This window comes from Achroia grisella, unplaced genomic scaffold (assembly GCF_030625045.1).
Source record: "Achroia grisella isolate CSIRO2021 unplaced genomic scaffold, CSIRO_AGI_Agris_v1 utg5611, whole genome shotgun sequence".
Lineage (NCBI taxonomy): Eukaryota > Metazoa > Arthropoda > Insecta > Lepidoptera > Pyralidae > Achroia > Achroia grisella.
Window position 1 is genome coordinate 24,828 of NW_026712942.1, and position 26,508 is coordinate 51,335.

The 26,508-nt window shown below is 36.5% G+C and overlaps 1 protein-coding gene across 1 annotated transcript in view; it reads left to right on the plus strand.

Annotated features, from left to right (window-relative positions):
* Positions 1–217: 217 nt before the first annotated feature.
* LOC131848570 (protein halfway-like) overlaps positions 218–26,508 on the plus strand; it is a gene marked incomplete at its 5' end in the record, with an annotated part of 33,592 nt that continues 7,301 nt past the window's right edge. Inside the window, 5 exons of the mRNA XM_059198485.1 lie at positions 218–310; positions 1,435–1,642; positions 16,797–16,922; positions 20,051–20,251; positions 22,672–22,844. Of these exons, the coding sequence (XP_059054468.1) occupies positions 218–310; positions 1,435–1,642; positions 16,797–16,922; positions 20,051–20,251; positions 22,672–22,844 (801 nt within the window). The remainder of the gene's footprint in view (positions 311–1,434; positions 1,643–16,796; positions 16,923–20,050; positions 20,252–22,671; positions 22,845–26,508) is intronic.

The window sequence follows — 26,508 nt, forward strand, 5'->3', positions numbered from 1 at the left end:
ACAAAATATATGTAGTCTCACACATGTTAATTGTAGTGGAATTAAATAAAATAATATAAATCCATTAAGTAGTGTAATGGACTTCCACAAAATAACACCCAATTCAATTAAATATATAAAAATAAGTATTGTATAGTTTTTGTGACTAAAGCTGTATAGAGGTTATTCTGTAGATTTTATATGCAAATAAAAATAAAAGTAATGTGTTTGTTCGCAGGTGACGATATGGATTCTAGTTATATATTTGACGCTACATTTGCCGTCCATTGAAATGAGAGTAGACGACTTAGAGCAGCCAGTACACAGACAGGTAAATACTTTTATTACTATACTAGCGATCATTGTAGTAGCTGTGACGCTCAGAAATAAGCTCAAAGTCACTCAGAGGGCAATGGAGAGGGTGCTCGGAGTTTCTCTGTGTGATCGTATCAGAAAAGAAATCTGCAGAAGAACCAAAGTGACGTAAGTGAGTGAATTGCGAAATTGAAGTGGCAATCGGTATGCCACATAGCTCGTAGGACAGATGGCCGTTGGAGCAGTATAGTTCTTGAGTGGCCACTGCTGACCGGAAGACGCAGCGTGGGAAGGCCTCCGATAAGGTGGACCGACGAACTGGTCAAGATCGCTATAAAGTGTTGGATGCGAGTAGCGCAGGATCGACCGTCGTGGAGACTTTTGGTGGAGGCCTTTGTTCAACAGTAGACGTCTTCGGGGCTGAAATGATGATGATAATTATGATTAGTTATCACTGCTTAAGTTAACACATATACAAACAAACAAAATATATAATAAAAATAATAAAATTTCTGAATGGTTACGTTTAACGATGTTGTTTCTAAATCTTCTTTATCTATGTTTTATAAAGAAGATTCCGAACCATACGTATACAACCACATGTATTATTTATCTGTACATAGTATAAATTGAAGTCACTTTGATCTTTTAAACTACGCAACGGATTGTAATGCAGTTTTTAGCTAAAGATAGTGTGATTCAAAAGGAAGGTTTATATATATTCGACGATCTCGGTGGTCTAGCGGTCTAGCATACAACTTTACGACCGATGGTCGCGGATTCGATTCCTCGTACGGCACAACCATTTGTATTCATGGGTATGATTGTTTGTATCGGTCTGGGTGTTTTCTATGTATAATATGTAGGTACAAAAAAAAAAATATCTATGTATATGTATCAGTTATCTAGTACCCATAACATAAGCTTTAGGTAGCTTAACTTGGGGCTAGATGGTGCTGTGTGAATTGTCCTGAGATTATTATTATTATATGTTATACATGTACACCCGTGCAAAGCCGTATGTAGGTATTTACGTAAAAAAATATCTACGTATTTATATCAGTTGTCTAGTAACATCAGCTTTGTTTAGGCTGTGACTAGATGGCGCTGTGTGTGATAAATTTAATTTTAAATTAAAAGGGACCGAAACCAGTACAGCATCAGCCACCAGCCTCTACGCAGAAGCCGAAGACAGTGAGCCAGGCTCACTTGAAGAGAGGGAAGTGCTTCCACATGTCCCGCTCCCAGTGCCCACCAGAACGCGGCACATGCGCCAGGGTCGGAGACGCGTCTGTCTTCTGCTGCGACCTGGACAGCATCAGCCTGAAAGATGCCTTAGCAAACACAAGTTAGTATTCTTTTTTCTTGGAATTAATAATAATAATAATAATAATCTAATCTGTGCAAAGCTGATCTTTAATATCGGTCTTTAATACCGCACTTTGCTCAATAATTTTTTTCAAACTTATAAATTAAAAAATCATTTATTCATGTAGGACATTTTAGCCGCTTATGAACGTATTTTTTTTTTATATTATAGTTTTTCCCTACCGTCCAGTTCAGTATATAGGATCCAATTGAGAAGAACTGGCAAGAAACTCAATTTATATTATTTTCTTAATAAGTCATTTTATTTACAATGTGTATTTATATAGGTGTCTATGTCTAACATTAAATGAAAATCCCGTGCATGAACAATTATAGCCATGCACGCTCGTCATTCAAGTAATCGTTTAGTGAGTAATAGGCTTTGCTCAGTAAATATGATTTAACACATATTTTGAATTTGGTATACCGTATCTTATTGCAAATTTTTATACCCATTCTCATAAAAGACCTATTGACTTTTCTAAACGATACTTAGAAACAGCAAGTTTGTCTTTAAATCTAGTATTAATATTATGATTATTGCTGTTTTTTTTAAATAAGTGAAGATTTTGTTAGTGTATTTGAGTATATAAATTGAGAAGCAACGGTGAGAATATTTGCCTCTTTGAATTTCTCTCTTAATGAGTCACGACTCTTCATACAGTAGATCGCTCGAATGGCACATTTTTGTAATATGAATATATTTTTAATATCTGCCGCTTTTCCCCATAGTAATATTCCATAAGAGAGTAAACTATGAAAATAACTAAAATAGACTAATCTAGCAGTATCAGTATCAGTGTACTATCTAACCTTACTTTAATAATAACTATAACAATGAATAGACATATATAAATATATATACATACAAAAATATTACATAACTCGTTAATATAACGTCTACACACATATGAATGAATGAAACTCTATATTGCTCCTCTCACAGAAAATACAATTACATACACAATTATGTAATTATAAAATGATAAAAAAACAATAATAAACAAGACAAAGACTTAATAATGGGCGGCCTTATTGTTAAAAAGCGATCTCTTCCAGGTAACCTTAGGATAGAGCGAAGTGATTAGATTTGCGTCTGGTAGAGGTGTAATAATGGTAACAATATTGGAAGAAATGTTATAAATTATAACATAATACAATTCTGAGGAATTATTCGGATTAATACCAGCTGCTGAGTTTCACCACCGTACCACCCGACAGAAACTGAAATAACATCCTGATCATCTGGATGAATGGCGGTCTTCCACAGTGCGGTTTTCTAGAAACTTTTTGCCTCGCACAACCACATTGTGGAATCATCTTCCAGCAATGGTATTTCTGAAACCTTCAAGAAAAGAGCTTATTTCTTTTTAAAAGTCCGGCAACGCACTTGCAATTCCCTGGTGTTGCGGGTTACTCATGGGCGGCGGTAATCACTTACCATCAGCAGAGCCGCAAGCTCGTTTGTCCCCTATGTTATAAAAAAAAGTACAATACAATAATATAATATACTTACATATACATACATATATATGAATATATATACAATCATGCATACATACGACACATATATATTTGCGAGCAACTAATATAATACAGTAATGTACATATATGGCTATTCAGCAACATAATTGCTAGAAACACACGTTGTGTAACATGCTGCAGGTATTGTGCATTCGTAATGCATTCCTGAGCGGCGCACGCGCAGCCCACACTAGGGCTACCACCTCTTCATTTTAAATCCGAGACAAATTATCTTTGATTTTGAAATTCTGCTATCTGTTTATGTCTGGAATTAACAAAGTTATGAGAAGATGTTCACCTTGTACTCTATCTAACAAAATATAAAACTATTAAGAAAAATATTGCCCACGTCAAAAATTAGAGGAGAATTTCATTAACCGACATCAAAAAAAAAATTCCATGTACTTTTTTATCTCGATTTTGTGCCGAGAAACTGGAGATATTCATGTTCAATTAACACTCAATTATAGGACATACCCGATTTTGTGAGACAGGTGGTAACTCTAGTTCATAAGCGAGCGTTGCATACGACTACATACAGAGTAGTTAGGTTATAGAATAACGCGGCGCAGGGAAATTTGATGCATGACACGTCTAATTTTTTTTTCAACCTTTTATTTGTTTCACAGTTTCTTTTTAACGTATATATTTTGATTTATTTTAATTCTTAGGCTCCCGCTGCAATTTGATACAGGGGAAGTTTTTAATAGAAGTTTTCACTGTAGGGATATATATTATATTATACATAGTTTCATAATTACACATATATTATACATAAAATATTATATTAAAGCATATAATAGATTTAATATTTCAATATAAAATTTAATCATAAAAAGTTCTCGCATGTATGTAGTGTACACTTTTGTATTGTTAATCTGTTTTAACTTATAAATAACACTTTTAGCCAACGTTTAAATTAACGGCCGATACGTAATTGATATAAAGGTGAAGATACGCGGTCGTGTTATATCGTGCACCTACATGGTCTAACAGGGGGTAAGTCAGGTCAGGTCGACCTCCACGTGGTTCCCCCAGGAAACCATCGTAGTTAATTTTTAGTAAATTTGCCACGATGGGCTAACTGACCTGGCACAATGCTCATTCTATCATCCTCCACTGGTGTCCCGCCAGCGTATACCGTTAGTGCAAGCGGGTGTGCCATTCCATTATCTTCCATAAAAAAAATCCTCTGGTATTACGGGTGGGCATGGGCGTCGGTAATTACTTACTATCAGGTGCCGCACGCACGTTTGTTCCCTGTGCTGTAAAAAAATCACTAGGAATTTATCACAACGTCAGGTCAAGTCTTCAGGGAGAAACGCATCAAACTGACATTGTACGTTACTAGTAATAAGTTTATCAGTCCACACAACATGGTCTAACAATATTAAGCGAGGAAAATAATAATCATCATCATCAGCCCACTGCAGTCCACTGCTAGACATAGGCCTCTCCCAAGGTACGCCACTGGGCACGATCTTCAGCCCTTCTCATCCAGTTACTACCCGCAACCCTACGTATGTCGCTCCAATAATGAACAAATAGAATTAGAATAGAATAGAAATAGAATAGAAAAACATTTTTTCAAATAAACTTAATTTAAGCACTATTGAAAAGTCACCAATTTTTTTTAATCTACCGCTTATTCGGAAAGCTGTCTCATCACAAGAAGAATAAGCAAGAAACTTGTGTGTTGCTCTTTTAAACAATCCTTGTAAGTTCACATTTTACAAGTTGAAACGTGTGAATACAAACTACCAAGCAGCACCGATTTATTTAGGCTGAAATATAAAAACATAATAAGATTATTCCTTTTTAAAAGGCCGACAACGTACTTGCAATTCCCCTGGTGTTGCGGGTGCTCATGGGCGGCGGTAATCACTTACCATCAAAAAAAGAGCAACACACAAGTTTCTTGCTCATTCTTCTTGTGATGAATCTGCATTCCGAATGAGTGGTAGAATCAAAATATGACTATTCAAAAGTGCTTGTAATGAGTTTATTTGAATAAAGATTATTTCTATTTCTATTTCTATTTCTATTTCATCAGGTGAGCCGCATGCTCGTTTGTCCTCTGTTATAAAAAAAAAATGTCTTTTAACACTTGTACCAAGCAGCACCGATTTATTTAGGCTGAAATATAAAAACATAATAAGATTATTCCTTTTTAAAAGGCCGACAACGTACTTGCAATTCCCCTGGTGTTGCGGGTGCTCATGGGCGGCGGTAATCACTTACCATCAAAAAAAAGAGCAACACACAAGTTTCTTGCTCATTCTTCTTGTGATGAATCTGCATTCCGAATGAGTGGTAGAATCAAAATATGACTATTCAAAAGTGCTTGTAATGAGTTTATTTGAATAAAGATTATTTCTATTTCTATTTCTATTTCATCAGGTGAGCAGCATGCTCGTTTGTCCTCTGTTATAAAAAAAAAATGTCTTTTAACACTTGTGGCGCCAGAGCTCAGCTGTGGTGTATCTTAATTATCAACAAATGGTCTGATGTGATCTCACGCCGCCAAATGTTTCTCATGAGTACAAATATTTATATTGCCAATGTGGACCAGCTGATACCTATACATATAAATAAAATTGGAGTGTCTGTTTGTAATATTGAAATAACCGTTTTTTTACATGCATATGAATATAAATATAACATTTTTTACAATTTTTGTCTGTCTGTCTGTTCTGGCTGGACCGATTTTCACGAGACATTTTTGGCAGGTAGCTGATGTAATAAAGAGTAACTTAGGCTACGTTCTTCTTTTTTAGAATAATAATGTTAAATTCCAAGCGGACACTCCAATTTTATTTATATGTATAGATGAGAAGCCCTTTAAATATCACTAGCAATACTAATTTTGACCAGCGATGAGTGTGTTCTTTCATAGTCAAAACATTTATTCATTATTATGAAAATGGTTATAACCGACAAACAAAGAGCCGACCGAACAAAGAGGTAAGTATTTTGGGAGCTTACTCGTTTTGACATCCGTCTCTCTTAGTTCACCAACTGTGGTCGTCGTTATACATTATTTTCACCGATAAAACAGGAAATCGTTTTTTCATATAACTAGCTTTTGCTCGCGGCTTTACTCGCGTTAAGAAGTATTATTATTAATTAGGTTTAGTATCATTATGTGGCTGCTTCAGTTGTGATAAACTAGATAATATTGTATAATCTTTTTTTATTATAATATTCGAGGTTTTCTCACGAGACTACAGCATGGGGTTTTTCAATAAGGGTATATTAAGGTTTCTTAAGGGTCGGCAACGCGCACGTGACACCCCTGGTGCTTCAGGCGTTCATAGGCTACTGTAACCATTTTCCATCAAATGGGCCGTATGCTTGTTTACCACCATAGGATAATAAAAAAAAAGAGTGCTATCTTGTATTCACACATTTCAACATAAAAATTTCAATTTACAATATTAATTTCGATCAACACTCTAGTTTCTTTCTTATTCATTTTGTGATGGGAAGAATAAAGAATTTTCTATTTTTGATGGCCACGATGGTCCAGCGGATTTGCACACCGACTTGCATCCGATGGTCGCGGGTTCGATTCCTCTTACGGTACAAACATTTGTATTTATGTGTACATTTGCCTGGGTGTTTTCTATGTATATTATGTATGTATTTACAAAAAAATGATTCTATATATTTGTATCACTTGTCTAGTACCCATAACACAAGCTTTGCTTAGTTTACGACTAGATGACGCTGTATGAATTGTCTTGAGATATTTTTTTTATACCACGTAGGTAGCAAACAAGCATACAGCCCATCTGAGAGTAAACGATTACCGTAGCCTATAGACGCCTGAAACGTGGTGTTTCACATGTGCGTTGCCAACCCTTAAGAAACCTTAATATACCCTTCTTGAAAAACCCCCATGAAGTCTCTCGAGATAATCTCGCCAGGAAGTTTATTCCACAATCTAAGTGTACGCAGGAGGAAGCTCCTCTGAAACCGCACTGTTCGAGACCACTTAGGTTCCAGCGTGTGGGGATGAATTCCCTGTCGATGGCGAGCGGAGCGATGGTAAAAGGTAGCCGTAGGCATCATGTCAAACAATTCATCAGAACACAGTCCGTTGTATATTATTATTTGCATTTCTTTTAATCTGACTTTGATAGTCTGTGGTAATTACGACAACCTGAGGGGGAAGGTGATTATCTGTAATGTGGACCAATAACCATTGCTAGCCATGTACCACGTCAGGTTGACCTCCTCGCGATTCCCCCTGGAAACCATCGTGGTAAATTGTCATTTACCAAGATAGACTAACTGGCCTGACCTCATGCTCATTTTATCATCCTCCACTGGTGCAGGCGGATGCATCATTCCATTATCTTCATTACATAGTATAAAATAAAGTCGCTGTCGCTGTCTGTCCGTCCCTATATATGCTTAAATCTTTAAAACTACGCAATGGATTTTGAAGCGGTTTTTTTAATAGATAGAGTGATTCTAGAGGAAGGTTTATATATATATAATACATGTACACCCGGGCGACGCCGGGGCGAGTAGCTAGTAATATTATAAACGCGAAAGTTTGTGAGTATGCATATTTGTTACTCTTTCACGCAAAAACTACTGAACGGATTTTGATGAAACTTTACAGTAATATAGCTTATAGATAAGAACAACATAAAGCTATAACCACAACATTGAGAACACAAGGTGAGTTTTAGACGCGTTCTCTGGGGTCTAGAGCATTGTATTTTCAGCTTAGTATTATAGCCTAGAGGCCTCTAGGCCTAGACTCTATTATAATACTAATAAAAAACCACAACATTGAGAACACGAGATGAGTTCTCTAGAGTTAGACGCGTTCTCTGATCGTTGCCTACTCTATGACGGGTCGTAAATCACGGAGCGCGCGCGCCGGCCGCGACAGCGCCAGGAGTCGCAAACACGCTACCGAGTTCAATAATTTATCTGTTTATTTTGAACAAGAATATTCTGGTCTCGTTTTATTTTTATGCGACATTTTATTATGCTTGTGTCGATAAATCTATTTCTAATTGTAACCCAGACGGACCACCCGATTGCTGACTTCTGTATATTTGTTCTTAAGACTGTACTTTTTACTTCAATAACATATAAAGACAAGACAAGTAACATATCAGTATAGAGGGAAGGGATTGTTAGGAATGTAGAGTAATAATTATCTCATTGCTAGCAATGTATCACGTCAGATTGACCTCCAGGCGGTTCTCCCTGGAAACCATCCTTAAGACACTTTTTTACTTCATTAACATATAAAAACAAGACAAGTAATAATCATATAGAAGGAGACTGTTGATATCATCATTACCTTGCCTTTATCCCATTATTTGTGGTCGGCACAGTATGTCATTCTCTTCCACTGCTCTCTATCGGTCGTCATATCTGAGCATACTCTTCTTTTATTCATATCATCTTTCACACAATCCATCCATCTTTTCTTAGGGCGTCCCCTCCCTTTACATCCATCCACATTCATATTATACACATTCCATAAGACATGGTCCTCATTCCTCCGCATAACATGCCCATACCAGCTCAATCTGTTACCTCGCAACTTTTCTATAACCGGCGCAACTTTCAAACTTCCTAAACTGTTGGTAATGTGAACTAATAGTCATCCAATTGCTAGCAATGTACCACGTCAGATTGACCTTCACGGTTTTCCCACTGGAGACCTTCCTTAAGACTATAATTTTTACTTCAATAATATATAAAAATAGGACAAGTAACATATATATATATTTTATAATAAACTGCCAGAATCTGCACTAAATCTGACAGAGAGGCAATTCAAATCTTATATTAAACAATTTTTGTGTAAGAGAGCTTATTACAGGATAGACGAATTCATAGACGACAACATATCAAGTAAATAATTAGATTATTAGCATACAACGTCATAATTTGTTTATCTCATTGCTTTCTTGATTTAATTATTTTAGAAATATGAAAGCGTAGCGGTTTTTGTATTGATTGCCGCATGCATTCTTATGTAAAATGTGAATACTATAACCATCAGATGGCAATTGTGAGTAGCTATGATGTAGTAGGTCTGGTGTTTTGAGTAGGCATGCTCACTAAAATGTCCAGACTTGTGGCGGCGTGGTGGGCCGGGTCATTGGGCTCCCTAAAATATGGTCGAGCGCAGTGATGGCTGGCTCATCCGTCATACTCGTGAACGGGTGCTGCTTGTGGGGACTGGTCTGCTCTAATCACTATGACTTATTTCCTCTTATTAATTGTTTAACCAGTTGTTGTGTATTGAATGTTTTTCTATTCTATTATTTAATTGAATTAGTGCTAATCGATAGTTTGTATTCACACACTTAAACTTAAATTGTAAGTAAGAATAAAATTATTTAAAAGAGCAACACACAATTTTCTTGCATGTTATTCTTGTCAGCATGAAAATGAAAATGATGAAAATGTGATGACTATACAGTAGTGCTTCAATGTAAGTTTATTTGAATAAATGATTTCTATTCTATTCTATTCTTATTCTTATTATATATATAATCATCGCATTGCTAGCAAAGTACCATGTCAGTTTCAACTTAACGCGGTTGCCCCTGGAAACCAATGTGATAAATTTATTAGAGAGTAAATTCCCTAACATTTTGGTGTTATACACGTGGCGACCTATTTCGCAATTAGTGACAACAATTTAGAACTTCCACCCGTCTAGGCTGGGTCCGTTGGAACCTGGGTAATTATGTTAACGCGCCCTCGTGACTTCGCCAATGGTGCTCGTAAGTACACCGTATGATCTTTTTGTGGGTAAAATCCCACACCTCCATCCTACTTAGGGATATATCACGGAGAATGGTCTTACAGATTTTTCCACATGACAAAAGGTATGTCACTATTTGACTCATTCATAATGGAAAAGGTCTCATTTTCGATAGTAGTCAGACCTCCATACTACAGCTATAAATTTCATATTATGTTCGTCACTTTTGAAGTGGAATGTTGCGTGAGAAGGAAACAGATATGTGCGAGAGAGAGGGAAAGTAAGAAGGAAATAGAACGAAATACAATGGAGAAAAAAATGCACACAAATAAAAACTTTTATTTGTTTCTACAAAATCATTAACTGACTACTTATTTTCATCCGCTTGTCATTTTTTACTCATATTTTAGCTGTTATTATTGCCAGTTGGGTATAAATAAAGCAAATGTAAGAAAATATAGGCTGTCCTTCACCGAAAGACACATAAACCATACTCGTACGCTTTAATTAACTGTTTTCTTGAGACGGTATATAAATAGTTGCGTGATATTACAGTGTTTTTAAACAAATCTCGTCATACGTAACTTTGTAAATATTTGTTCGCGAGAGAGTCGGAGATCAAGAGGCATTTGAACGACAGTGCGTTACAAAATTTATTATACTTACCAACTAAGATTTTACGAGGGCATATGTTCTAAACAGAACCGGCGGCCAATATGATGCTAATTGATGTTGTGACATATATATACTCGTTTGTTTATTGTTAAAGTGTCTGGTGAAATTGTGTTAATAAATAAATAAGACGGTAAAAGGTTACTTATTATGGGTACTAGACAACTGATATAAATATTTAAATGTATGTATTTTTTGTAAGTACATAGAAAAAACGCAGATCGATACAATCAATCATACTCATCAATACAATTGTTTGCACCGTGCGAGGAATCGAACCCGAGACCATCGAAAGTAAATCGATGTGCTAAACTAGCGGATCACCGAAGCCGTAAAATATATAGAGAATAGACTAATACTGTTTGTCTTTAATATTATTTATCTGTAGTCTTACTGAATGATAAATTATTTAGTGCTAAACCGCTAGATCACCGAAGCCGTAAAATATATAGAGAACAGCCTAATACTGTTTGTCTTTAATATTATTTATCTGTAGTCTTACTGAATGATAAATTAATCTAAACCGCTAGATCACCGAAGCCGTAAAATATATAGAGAACAGCCTAATACTGTTTGTCTTTAATATTATTTATCTGTAGTCTTACTGAATGATAAATTATTTATGTCGAATTTCGAGTGGTCGAGTGTATAAATTAGACCAAAGGTTATCAACACATGGCCCTTTGTTATGCGTGTAATCACTTAATTTGACAGCTGCCCGGTCGGGCCGAGCGACCGCGCGCTCGCTATCTCTATACATTATAATTAACATGAAACTGCGAATGCCACATACAAATTGCAATTACCACGTTATAAATAGACGACCTGATGAGTTGTACGGGTGCAAGGCTGCTGTTAGAGTCGCCAATCATCTTGTTTTCCCAGGACATGTCCTAGCTTCTGTAGCATCCTCGCCAACCGTCCCGTATTCCCAGTACATATCCCAGTTTCTGTAGCAACCTGCCAACCGTCCCGTATTCCCGGGACATATATATATAGCAACCTCGCCAACCGTCCCGTATTCCCAGTACATATCCCAGTTTCTGTAGCAAACTCGCCAACCGTCCCGTTTTGTCAGGACATATCCCAGTTTCTGTAGCATCCTCGCCAACCGTCCCGTATTCCCAGGACATATCCCAGTTTCTGTAGCAAACTCGCCAACCGTCCCGTTTTGTCAGGACATATCCCAGTTTCTGTAGCAAACTCGCCAATTCCCGTTCTATCAGGACATATCCCAGTTTCTGTAGCATCCTCGCCAATGTCCCCTTTTACTAGGACATGTCCTAGTTTCTATAGAATCCTCGCCAACCGTCCCCTTTTACTATGACATGTCCTAGTTTCTGTAGAATCCTCGCCTACCGTCCCGTATTCCCGGGACATATCCCAGTTTCTGTAGCATCCTCGCCAACCGTCCCCTTTTACTAGGACATGTCATAGTTTCTGTAGCATTCGCCACGTGTCCCCTTTTACTAGGACATGTCCTAGTTTCTGTATAATCCTGGCCAACCGTCCCGTTTTGTCAGGACATATCCTGGTTTCTGTGGAATCCTCGCCAACCGTCCAGTTTTACTAAGACATATCATAGTTTTTGTAGAGTCCTCGCCAACCGTCCAGTTTTACTAGGACATGTTCTAGTTTTTGTAGAGTCCTAGCCAACCGTCCCGTTTTTCGAGAGACATGCCCTAGTTGTTATAGTCCTCGCCAACTGTTCCGTTTTCCCAGGACTTACACTAGTTTCTGTAGAGTTCTCGCTAACCGTTCCGTTTCTCAAGACTTGCCTAGTTTTTTGTAGAGTCCTAGCCAACCGTCCCGTTTTTCTAGGACATGTCGTAGTTGTTGTAGTCCTCGCCAACCGGACTGTTTTTTCGGGACATATCCCAGTTTCTGTAGCAAACTCGCCAACCGTCCCGTTCTATCAGGACATATCCCAGTTTCTGTAGCATCCTCGCCAACCGTCTCCTTTTACTAGGACATGCTAGTTTCTTAATTAACTGTTTTTTACTATGACGGTATATAGAATCCTCGCCTACCGTCCCGTATTCCCGGGACATATCCCAGTTTCTGTAGCATCCTCGCCAACCGTCCCTTTTACTAGGACATGTCCTAGTTTCTGTAGCATTTGTCCCCTTTTACTAGGACATGTTAGTTTCGCGCCGACCGTCCCGTATTCCCGGGACATATCCCAGTTTTAGCATCCTCGCCAACGTCCACTGCGTTACAGGACATGTTATTTCTGTACCATCCTCGACCGTCCCCTTTTACTAGGACATGTCCTAGTTTCTGTTCGCCAACCGTCCCGTATTCCCAGTACATATCCCAGTTTCTGTAGCAACCTCGCTGCTAACCGTCCCGTATTCCCAGACATATATATACTCGCTTTGTCCCGTATTGTACATATCCCAGTTTCTGTGAAATTCGTTAATAACCGTCCCGTATTCCCAGTACATATCCCAGTTTCTGTAGCAACCTCGCTAACCGTCCCGTATTCCCAGTACATATATTTAAATGTAACCATCCAGTTTTTCAGGACATAAGTTTCTGTAGAATCCTCGCCAACCGACACAATCGGGACATATCCCAGTTTCAGCATCCTCGCCAATTGTTTGCACTAGTTTCTAGGAATCGCCAACCGTCCCCTTTTACTGACGGCCAGTTTCTGTAGAATCCTCGCCTACCGCGTATTCCCGGGACATAACTGTAGCATCCTCGCCAACCGTCCCCTTTTACTAACAATATATAGAATCCTCGCCAACCGTCCCGTTTTACTAGGACATGTCCTAGTTTCTGTAGAAACCTTTAATATTATTTATTGGGACATATCTGAATGATAAATTATCCTTATGCCAACCGTCCCCTTTTACTAGGACATGTATAAATTAGCATCCTCCCAACCGTCCCCTTTTACTAGGAGATGTCCTAGTTTCTATAGAATCCTCGCCATCCGTCCCGTATTCCCGGGACATATCCCAGTTTCTGTAGCATCCTCGCGCTCGTCCCCTATCTACTAGGACAGTTTAATTAGCATCATCGCCAACCGTCCCCTTTTACTAGGACATGTCCTAGTTTGCCAACCGTCCCGTATTCCCAGTACATATCCCAGTTTCTGTAGCAACCTCGTTGAGTCCCGTATTCCCAGTACATATCCCAGTTTCTGTAGCAACCTCGCTAACCATCCAGTTTTGTCAGGACATGTCCTAGTTTCTGTAGAATCCTCGCCAACCGTCCCCTTTTACTACGAGATGTCCTAGTTTCTGTAGAATCCTCGCCAACCGTCCCCTTTTACTAGGACATGTCCTAGTTTCTGTAGAATCCTCGCCAACCGTCCCCTTTTACTATGACTACGAGATGTCCTAGAGACATGTCCTAGTTTCTGTAGAATCCTCGCCAACCGTCCCCTTTTACTAGGACATGTCCTAGTTTCTGTAGAATCCTCGCCAACCGTCCCCTTTTACTAGGAGATGTCCTAGTTTCTATAGAATCCTCGCCATCCGTCCCGTATTCCCGGGACATATCCCAGTTTTTGTAGCATCCTCGCCAACCGTCCCCTTTTACTAGGACATGTCCTAGTTTCTGTAGCATCCTCGCCAACCGTCCCCTTTTACTACGAGATGTCCTAGTTTCTGTAGAATCCTCGCCAACCGTCCAATATTCCCGGGACATATCCCAGTTTCTGTAGCATCCTCGCCAACCGTCCAATTTTACTAGGACATGTCCTAGTTTCTGTAGCATCCTCGCTAACCGTCCCGTATTCCCAGTACAATATCCCAGTTTCTGTAGAATCCTCGCCAACCGTCTCGTTTTCCCAGGACATATCCTAGTTTTTGTAGAGTCCTCGCCAACCGTCCAATTTTACTAGGTCATATCCTAGTTTTTGTAGAGTCCAGTTTTACTAGGCCATATCCTGGTTTTTGTAGAGTCCTAGCCAACCGTCCCGTTTTTCTAGGACACGTCCTAGTTGTTGTAGTCCTCGCCAACCGGACTGTTTTTCCGGGACATATCTTAGTTTCTGTAGAGTTCTCGCTAACCGTTCCGTTTTCTAGGACTTGCCTAGTTTTTGTAGAGTCTTAGCCAACCGTCCCGTTTTTCTAGGACACGTCCTAGTTGTTGTAGTCCTCGCCAACTGGACTGTTTTTCCGGGACGTATCCTAGTTTCTGTAGAGTTCTCGCTAACCGTTCCGTTTTCCCAGGAGATGACCCAGTTTTTGTAGAGTCCTAGCCAACCGTCCCGTTTTTCTAGGACACGTCCTAGTTGTTGTAGTCCTCGCCAACTGGACTGTTTTTCCGGGACGTATCCTAGTTTCTGTAGAGTTCTCGCTAACCGTTCCGTTTTCCCAGGAGATGACCCAGTTTCTGTAGAGTCCTGGAACGGTTTGAATATTTATAAGCGGCGTTTTGGCGTTTGAAATCTTAAATTTGGGTTATCGTTACATAGTATAAAATGAAGTAGGCTCCGCTGTTTGTTCGCAGTCTTGGGACATCCGGAATAGTGTTAAGCGTCCTGTAGGTCTACCACGAAGTGCGATTCCGAAATTTCGGATCGATATTTCGTGTGATTCGTACCATGAAAAACGTTCATTCCGAAATCGTGCCCGAAAACGGAGAATATCGTTTCGATCGTCCCACTGGTTCTAAAATTGGGTTATTAAATTATAGTATAAAATAAAGTGGCTTCCGCTGTATGTTTGCTTAGATCTTTTAAACTACGTAACGGATTTTAATGCAGTTTTTAGCAATAGTTACAGTAAATCTATAGGAAGGTTTATATTTAGGACAAGTGTATTATGTAACAGCTGATGATCATGAGTTCGCATCATCACTTAACATCAGGTGAGGTTGCGGTCAAATGTATTCAAATTTCGTAATAATAAAAAATCGAACCTATATGCTCATTTTATCATCCTCCATTGTTGGCCCTCTAGATTAATCCGGTAAGCTCTGTCAGCGCAGGCGCATCAATCCATTCATCCATAAAACCAGAAAGCTATTTCAGTCACTTAAAAAAAAACAATATTTCTAACAGACATGTATTTGTATTTAGTTTCTTACATATTATCTCTTATATTTTCAGTTTATTTATGTGTATATACATATATGCAGCTATTTATTCATATGTTTTTGTATGTTAGAGCAAGAGCCCACGACGGCCAGATATATTATATTATTAGTAATTGTGAAAGTTCTTGTATGTGTGTAACCACCACAGGTAAGATCCCCAAACATGAAAACTGGATCGTGGTACCTTTGGCAGTTAACAGGTAACAAAGGTGTAAAATATTTCATATCATATTCGGTATTTTAAGAAACTAAATTTTTTCACATATTTTTCGTAACAGTATTATTACTTGCGCTGCTCATTGCCGGACACTTAGTGTGGATCCAACCCCCGCCGGACAAAAACCACTAAACTGTATTATTTTATAAATATACGTGTTTGAATATATTACGATTATTATATATATATATATATATAATAATAATAATAATAATATATTTATTTGTCAGAATATGGTATGTACAATGGTGGTAAGTATATATAATATATGTTTCATCATATTCTGCTGTTTCCAGCGTACAAATATTAAATCAATCAAGTCATTATAAATTCTAAATATTACACATTCACAATAACTTCTTACTTTAAAAACATATTAAAGCTGAAGTTTATATATCTTAATCAGACAACTATTAAACTGTATTTCCTAAATTGCCAGACAGTTTTGTTGGTTGTATCATCCTACCAGACGCACTGATAGCGCAATTATTCTCTGCAGCATACCGATGGTTGACTGGTAGATGCCGCATGGTGTTAAGTCCGCCATATGTACTTTAAAATGATGTAATAAAGTTTAAATGTATTAAATAAATTTGACGACCTCGGTGGTCCAGCGGTCTAGTACACCGCTTTACGACCGATGGTCGCGGGTTCGATTCCTCGCACGGCACAAACATTTGTATTCATGAGTATGATTGTTTGTATCGGTCTGGGTGTTTTCTATATATAATATGTATGTATTTACAAAAAAATATATATCTATGTATTTGTATCAGTTATCTAGTACCCATAACACAAGCTTTAGCTAGCTTAACTTGGGTCTAGATGGCGCTGTGTGAATTGTTCTAAGATTATTATTATTATTATTAAATATTCTCGATGATGACGAGAATGATGATGAATATGACGTTACAGTGACGCAGAACACGACGAATCTGCACGTGTTGAACGCGACCATCGATGAATTGGACGTATCCCAAGCTGTGTTCAGGCGGCTCGTGTCTATGTCACTCACAGACGGCGATATCGGCAAGATTGTTGGTTAGTACACAAATAGAAATCATTATTGTTTTCTTCAATCTTTATTTATATGTTTATTCAAATATACTATACCTTGTGCGCTGTGCGGGTGACAGTTTCAGTAACGTATCGTTTCACTCTTGAAAGTCTCCGCCACAGTTGAAAATTTACAAATTATGACTTAATATTTCATTTGTACCATATCCGTAATATATTAAATCATTAGCTTTTGCCCGCGGCTTCGCTCGCGTTAATTTATCCCCTTAGGGGTGGAATTTATCAAAATCCTTTCTTGACATGCCTACGTCATAGTAGCTTTATGCATGCAAAGTCTCAGCCCGATCGGTTTAAAATTGACAAAGTTTCATACAAACTTTCATCCCCTATTTTATCCCCTTGGGGGTAGAATTAATCAAAATCCTTTCTTAGCGGATGCCTACGTCACAACATCTACCTGAATACCAAATTTCAGCCGGATCCGTCTAGTAGTTTGGACTGTGCGTTGATAGATCACTATATCAGTCTTTGAGTTATATATATTTAGATTAATAACTGTAGTAATTTAATTAATTCCAGCCAAAATGTTCTAGTCTACAAATAAAGACAATTGTCACCCTCACCATGCTACAGCGCACGTGGTAGATCTTTTGAATAGTCATACATATAAAATAATAAAAATTAATCTAAATTAAATCTTAAATAACCGAAAAATATTTTGTATAAATATATGTACTACATGAATATATGAATAAAGATATTTTGAATTTGAATTTAAATTTTGAATTTTGGTATTCTAATGCTGTTGGCCGCAGCTGGCTTCATTCAACGATAACGAGAGCAAATGGCACTCCAAACCTTACTTATGGAGACTCCAGACTTATGGAGACTTTAGTCTGAGGGCACCGCTAGGGGTTCGAATCTTGACTCATTTTTTTAAGTTCTCTCTCTTAATCTCTAATTTGAAGAGTGAAGATTCAGGAGTGGCGAAACTGCGGCGTCAATTATCTTGTTGTATCTGTAACACTCTATATATATACTAGCTGTCCCGGCAAACGTTGTTTTGCCTTAAAATAAAAAAAAATTTAGGGGTGGAGTACCCCTAACATTTAGGGGGATGAAAAATAGATGTTGGCCGATTCTCAGACCTCTTCAATACGCTCACAAAATTTCATGAGAATAGGTCAAGCCGTTTCGGAGGAGTATGGGAACGAAAACTGTGACACGAGAATTTTATATATAAGATATATTCCATCATGTGGGCTGTTATTTGAACTACTCATTTACTATATTTCAACATTTTCTGGCATAACCTCCAGCATCGGAACATAATGGAAGTCAAACGATTCTTACTAGTGAGTATCATCTTAAAATATATGTCAAATACATGGTAGTGTATAGGTACCATCTATTTGACATACACACTTATTTATAACTAACTGTAGCCGCGACTTCGTCCGCGTGGAATTATACTTTATTTTTCTAAAATAAAAGTAGCCTAAGTGACTCCCTATTACATCAGGTACATGCCAAAAAAAAAGTCCCGTTAAAATCGGTTCAGCCATTTCAGAGATGACCCGGAACAAACAGACCGACAGATAGACAGACAAAAATTGTAAAAAAATGTCATTTTGGTATACCTATGTACCTATGTATATTAATATTCATATGTATGTAGTAGAAAACGGTTATTTCAATATTACAAGAAAACACTCCAATTTTATTTATATGTATAAGTCTGTGGTCAATTTGAGAAGCTACATGTTTGCTTTTAATGTTATTTGTCTATAGTGTTACAGAATGTTAAACTTAAATTTAAATTAATTATGATCTAATTTCGAATACTGGGTGCCCACTAGAATATCTTTTTGTTATAAAAAAAATATATCGGTATAATATATACATTCAGTAATACTATAGACAAAAAACATTAAAGGCAAACATCGATTTTCTCAAATTGACCACAGACTTTAATTGTAAAGAAAAAAGTAATGTAAATTTATTAAATTTAAAATAATTATGATCTAATTTCGAACACTGGGTGACTATTAAAATATTTTTTTTTGTTATAAAAAAAAATATAACGGCATTACCGTGGCAGATTTCCGTAGTCAGTGCAATGATCTGACTACAGACACTATTTATATTTCTATTATTACTAGCTGAGCCCGCGGTTTTACCCGCATTAAATGTCAATAGAAATATAGCCTATATGTTATTCTGATCATCATCATCATCATCGCAGCCCGGAAGACGTCCACTGCTGGACATAGGCCTCCCCCAAAGATCTCCACGACGATCGGTCATGCGCTGCTCGCATCCAATGCCTTCCAGCGATCTTGACCAGATCGTCGGTCCACCTTGCTGGAGGCCTTCCCACGCTGCGTCTTCCGGTCCGTGGTCGCCACTCGAGGACTTTACTGCCCCAACGGCCATCTGTCCTACGAGCTATGTGCCCTGCCCATTGCCACTTCAAAGTCGCAATTCTGATGCATAAGCTATATTACTGAAGTTTCATCATAATCCGTTCCATTATAATATTACTAGTTGTACCCACGACTTCGTCCGCGTGGAATTTAACTAAAATAAAAATAGCCTCAGTTACTCCTTATTACATCAGCTATCAGCCAAAAAAAGTCTCGTCAAAATCGGTCGAGCCATTTCAGAGATTAGCCGGAATAAACAGACAGACAGACAAAAATCGTAAAAATGTATCGTATTTATATTCATAAGCGTGTAGTAAAAAACGGTTGTTTCAATATTACAAACAGACACTACAATTTTATTTATATGTATAGATGTAAGATTACATGTGTATGTTAGTCTAACAGGTATTTATAATATGGGCCAGTAATAGCTTGAAATAATATTAATAATAATCTCAGGACGATTCACACAGCGCCATCTAGACCCAAATTAAGCTACCTAAAGCTTGTGTTATGGGTCCCAGACAACTGATACAAATGCTTTTTTTTTCGTAAATACATACATATTATACATAGAAAATACCCAGACCGATACAAACAATCATACTCATGAATACAAATGTTTGTGCCGTGCGAGGAATCGAACCCGCGACCATAGAAAGTAAGGCGGTGTGCTAAAACGCTAGACCACCAAGGCCGTCAAAAAAAAAAATAATAATTTCGCAGGTCAATTCCCGAAGTACTCATCGCTAGCGTGTGTGAACATCTCCAACAACAACCTCACCAGTTCCAAGCTGCAGCCGTCTATACAGCGCCCGTTTGCGTACCTCTTCAACCTGACGGTCCTGGACGCCTCCGGGAACAACCTCACAGAGTTCCCTCTCAGTCTGGTGCATAGCAACAGGAATATCTCAGTGGATTTGTCAGGTAATCAACGTCTATGTGACAGACTCGACCCATTGGCTTTGCGGCGTGATATTGCATCTCTGTGCATTTTCTACCGCATATATCACGGGGAGTGTTCTGAGGAATTGTTCGGATTAATACCAGCTGCTGAGTTTCACCATCGTACCACCCGCCAGAAACTGAACCATCCTGATCATCTGGATGAATGGCGGTCTTCCACCGTGCGGTTTTCTAGAAACTTTTTGCCTCGCACAACCACATTATGGAATCCCCTTCCAGCAATGGTATTTCCGAACCGATACGATATTGAAACCTTCAAGAAAAGAGCTTATTCCTTTTTAAAAGGCCGACAACGTACTTGCATATCCCCTGGTGTTGCGGGTGCTCATGGGCGGCGGTAATCACTTACCATCAGGTGAGCCGCATGCTCGTTTGTCCCCTGTGTTATAAAAAAAAAGGTAAATTTTATATATAGTTCTTGTTTTATTGGAAAAAATGGTTTAAAAATTGAATACCAAACTTTAGTAATAAAAACGAAAACATTTATTATTGTTTACAGTAACTACTAATTAATAAATTGTACTATTTTTAAATAAATAATTTACTGTACTAGTTAGTTAGTTAATTAACTAAAGTAGTTTGGCTATTTATATAGCTGAATATAGAGTCACCAGGGTCACCAAACGGCTCGTTTTTCCAAGACATGTCCTAGTTATTGTAGTCCTCGTCAACCGTCTCGTTTTTCCAGGACATGTCCTAGTTTGCGTACGGCGAAAGGTCGAACCTCGGACCGCTATCAAATATTACATATTTGCCGCCATCAACAAATATCCTTAGAGATTGAAGATCGCCCAGTTATAAGACACTCTTCGAACTATAAAGAACTGGCCCACCGTCGGTGTCTCATATTAATTTTATGTCCTGTATTTTATAATTCAAAATGATAAATAGCTAGCAGTTTTTTCTGGACCTCGTTAAAATTTCTCACACTATCCGGCCCCCATCTAACAATTCTTGCCGACCACAGATCTATATATTCCATCGTGTGGTTTGTCCATATCCAATTAAAATTTCGAACTATATTTTCAGTAAAAAAATTACTATACTAGTTAGTTAGTTAATTAACTAAAATAGTTTGACTATTTATATAACTGAATTTTGTGTCGGAAATCCTAACGTTTTGTTCATCGGACTGCCTTTCTCTTTATATATATATCAACTGGACTGTAAGTCCTAACATTTTGTTCAACGGACTGCCTTTCTCTTTATATATATCAACTGGACTGTTAGTCCAGTAGATCGTGGTAAGGCAAAAAATATAAATACCAGACAGCGCAATGTTACCGTAAAAAAGATTGGCAATTCCCAACTACGCAATACTGTGAGTATCTAATCTAATCTAATAGAAATAGAAATAATCTTTATTCAAATAAACTCATTACAAGCACTTTTGAATAGTCATATTTTGATTCTACCACTCATTCGGAATGCAGATTCATCACAAGAAGAATGAGCAAGAAACTTGTGTGTTGCTCTTTTTAATAGATGTTTTTTTTTTATATAAATAATTACAGTATAACAAGTAAGAGGCATGCGATAATCAACATAGAAGTCGCTACGCACTCATTATTAATGTAATCAGATAATATTGTCAGTGCTATAGATTTAAAGTTTTTCTATAAAAACATTATTATCGTTAACGAATTCTTCAATTTTATAGTAAGCTTTTTTGCAAAGGAACTGTTTTATTTGACATTTAAATCTTTTTCTGGCAGATTTATAACAGACTCTGGTATTTTATTGTAAAACCTTACGCAATTGTCATAAAACGAATTACTAACTTTAGCCAAACGACATTTAGGTAAAATCAGTTTGTTATTGTTACGTAAGCTTTTATTAGTGCAATCACTAACTCTTTTGAAACTGTCTATATTCCTTCTGGCATAGATGATATTTTCATAATATAAAGTGCTTACTTACTAAGAATAATTTTCACATTTGTGTTTTCTCTCTTTCATAAATAAAAAAATACTACATGATTGTGTACTGTTTTTTTTTTTCTTTTTTATTTAATTCTAATATTTAGGGACTTTTATACAATCTAAGTATATGCCAGTTCCATTGTACCCTAAAACTCATCACTCTATTACCTCACTAGTGAACAAATTGCCTTAGCCGAACTGTCTGAAGGATAGACTAAAACAGTTTGTACTGAAGTATGCTGTTTAATTTATGATTTCAATAACTATGTAATTGGTAGATCGCACAGGGTTTCAATACTAAACAGATCTTGGGTCTTATCAAGATGGCCACCTCTGGTGTACCCCCTTCAACAGAGGTTACGCTTTTTCGTGACCGAAAATTGGGTTAATTAGGATTTCCGGTTACGAAAAATTTACCCGTTCTATATGGAAAATTCACTTCAAACTTTCCAATTTCAGGGAACAAGTATCTTCCATGCAAGCACTTCCAGAAAGCGATGTACGAGACCAACAACAGTTCCCTGGTGACCTTCCTCCACTATAATCAGACATACTGCGCACTAGACCTGGAGTTCAACTGGTTCAAAGATGTGCAGATTGTGCTGATCGACCATCTGCGGGTGCAGAAAGAGGTTGGTGACTCCAAGACACTTCATTATTTGATCTATTCTAACCACACAGAGTTCCCTATCAGTCTGGTGTATAGCAGCAGCAATAAACACCTATATAAATAGACATTGTAAATAGTCTGGTTTCTAAAAAGACCTTGGTGGTATAGCGGTCCAGCACACCGCTTTAGAAATAGAAATAGAAATAGAAATAGAAATAATCTTTATTCAAATAAACTCATTACAAGCACTTTTGAATAGTCATATTTTGATTCTACCACTCATTCGGAATGCAGATTCATCACAAGAAGAATGAGCAAGAAACTTGTGTGTTGCTCTTTTTGATAGATGTTTTTTTTATATAAATAATTACAGTGTAACAAGTAAGAGGCATGCGACAATCAACATAGAAATCGCTACGCACTCATTATTAGTGTAATCAGATAATATTGTCAGTGCTATGTATTTAAAATTTTTCTACAAAAACATTATTATCGTTAACGAATTCTTCAATTTTATAGTAAGCTTTTTTGCAAAGGAAGTGTTTTATTTGACATTTAAATCTTTTTCTGGCAGATTTATAACAGACTCTGGTATTTTATTGTAAAACCTTACGCAATTGCCATAAAACGAATTACTAACTTTAGCCAAACGACATTTAGGTAAAATCAGTTTGTTATTGTTACGTAAGCTTTTATTAGTGCAATCACTAACTCTTTTGAAACTGTCTATATTCTTCCTGGCATACATGATGTTTTCATAAATATATTGAGAAGCAACGGTGAGGATATTTGATTCCTTAAAGCACTCTCGCAAAGACTCCCTGGAACCCATGCTATAAATGGAGCGAATGGCCCTCTTTTGTAAAATAAATATTGTATTTATATCAGCTGCTTTGCCCCATAACAAAATACCATACGACATAATGCTATGGAAATAACTAAAGTACACAAGTTTAGCTGTTGCCACGTCTGTTAATTGTCTAATTCTTCTTACCGCATAAGCGGCAGAACTAAGTCGACTCGCTAATTTAGTAATATGGGCACCCCATTGCAACTTGGAATCTAATGTGATACCTAGAAATACAGTATCATCCACAAAATTAATAGGTTTATTGTCCAACATGATTTTTGAATCTACCGGTCTTACATTGGGGAGAGTAAATTTGATACATTTAGTTTTATTTGCATTTAGTAACATATTATTAGCCGTAAACCATTTTAAAACATAAGAAAGAGCACCGTTTACTTCGTCCAAATCATCAATATGTCGATTGACTTTGAATACTAATGAAGTATCATCAGCAAACAGAACTATGTCAGCTATCTTTTCTACCATATAAGGAAGATCATTTATGTAAACTAAAAATAAGAAAGGACCTAAAATAGAGCCCTGAGGAACACCCATTTTAATACTAGTTCCTTCAGACTTTACACCATTTATTTCGACAACTTGCATTCTATTATTTAGATAGGATTTCATCATGCTTTGTGCTTCATATCTAATACCGTAATGTTCAAGTTTGAGCAAAAGTGTTTCATGTTCAACGCAATCAAATGCTTTTGAAAGATCGCAAAATACACCGACTGCATCCTGAGACCTCTCCCAAGAATCAAATATATATTTAATGAGAGCTACACCGGCATCAGTAGTTGATTTACCGGCCGTGAAACCAAATTGTCGACTGTGAAGCAGTTTATTTACTTTAAAGTGTTGTAGCATTTGATTGAGCATAATTTTTTCAAACACTTTACTCAATACTGGTAAGATAGATATAGGCCTATAATTACCTACCACAGTTTTTTCTCCTGACTTAAAGAGTGGAGTTATTTTGCTATGTTTCATTAAATTGGGAAAAACACCGTCAGAAATACATTTATAAATAATTACTAAATATGGAGCAATAACATCTATAGCGGTGTTAATAACTTTAACAGACATGCCCCAATGGTCTTCAGTATTTTTTAAATTTAATTGTTTAAATGTTTTAGTAATTGTAGCAATGTCAATAAATGTAAATTTAAATGTAACCGGACAAGAAACAACATTATCAATAAGGAATGATTTAGCTGTACCAGGAGAAGAGTCCAAAGAGGAAGTAATATCAGTTGGAATATTAGCGAAAAAATTTTCAAAAATATTGACAATTTCTTTTGTGGACGTTACTAGTTTATATTATAATTTAGCGTAAAATCGTTATATGGACTTTTAACTTTGCCAGTTTCTTTGTTAATAATATTCCACACTGTCCTTATCTTTCCTTGGACTCTTTAATTTTTTTATTTAGATAATTAGACTTTGCTACATTACATACCTTTTTAAAAGTTTTTGAGTATCTTTTTACATAATTTACGAATGTACTATCGAAACGGTATTTTTTTGAGCATATAAATCAAATAATATATTTCTACTTTTAAGAATTCCCTTTGTAGCCCATTCTGAAAATTTTGTTTTGTTAATAATACTGATAGTTTTTTTGTTAAAAGCCTTATTATATTCGTTAGAAACAATATTGAAGAAATCTGTATAAAGTTTGTTAGGTTCATTAGATGGAAGATAAAAATCTAATTTACTACGAACTGATATTTTAAATTTATTTATCTTATAACTAGTCAAGTCTCTTTTTAATAAATTAATTTTCCCAATTTTGTTTATGATTTGGAAAAATAACTATTTGACCACAGTGATAGAAGGAAGGTTGTTTATTATTATTTTATCTAAATAGTCACTATTGCTAAATATGTTATCCAAGCAAGTAGCAGACGTGGCAGTGATACGAGTGGGTTCGTGGAAGACATTACTCAAGTCAAAGGATTGAAATAAACTCATTAATTTAGTTTTTGTGGTATTTGTGATAAAATGTCAACATTGAAATCACCACACACTATTTTTTTTGTTAATATTAAAATTTTTAAAATATCCTCCATTACCTCTTTAATAAATTATAAATATTTGAGGTCTATTTATATAACTATATAATTGTCTAGTTCCAACAGGAAATTTTACAACATTCAACAGAAAGATCAATATCACTGCCTTTTACTTTTATATATATCACCAATATCATAGAACCTCCTCTATTTACTATTTTGTTTAAAGCAGCTGACAATATTCTCTTTATATATATCATATTGGACTTTGAGCCAATGTTCAGTTAAACATAGAAAATATTATTTTTACTAAAAACAATTGAATAATTAATTCACGTAAAAAATGTTCTGGTGAACAATTTTCAATTCTGATAGCTTTCCCTTTGTCTTTTTCACAGTTTAAATAGAAGTCATATTTAAATTTTTGTAAATAAAAGGACTCATTACTAGAATCAATATTTATGTCAATATTTTCAGTATGTTTAGTATTAACATTAGTACAAGTACTACTAATTGGATTAATGCAACCCATTATATTCTTATAACAAGATTTATATTATGAGCTAGTAAACTAGCTATATTTCTTATTTGTTTTTTAGGCAGATAAAATCTATCTCCAGTCATACAAAAGTTTGTAACAAATTTGTTACTATCAAAAATAAAAAGTCATTATGACGACATGTCATATTATAAATTAAATTATTAATATAATATATGAACTTATTTTGTTCAATGGTCATAACAAGTAAGGAAATGCACATAATATTATTTTACCTATGCCCAGCTCAGCAATATTAAGCAAAGAGTTTACAAGTTTA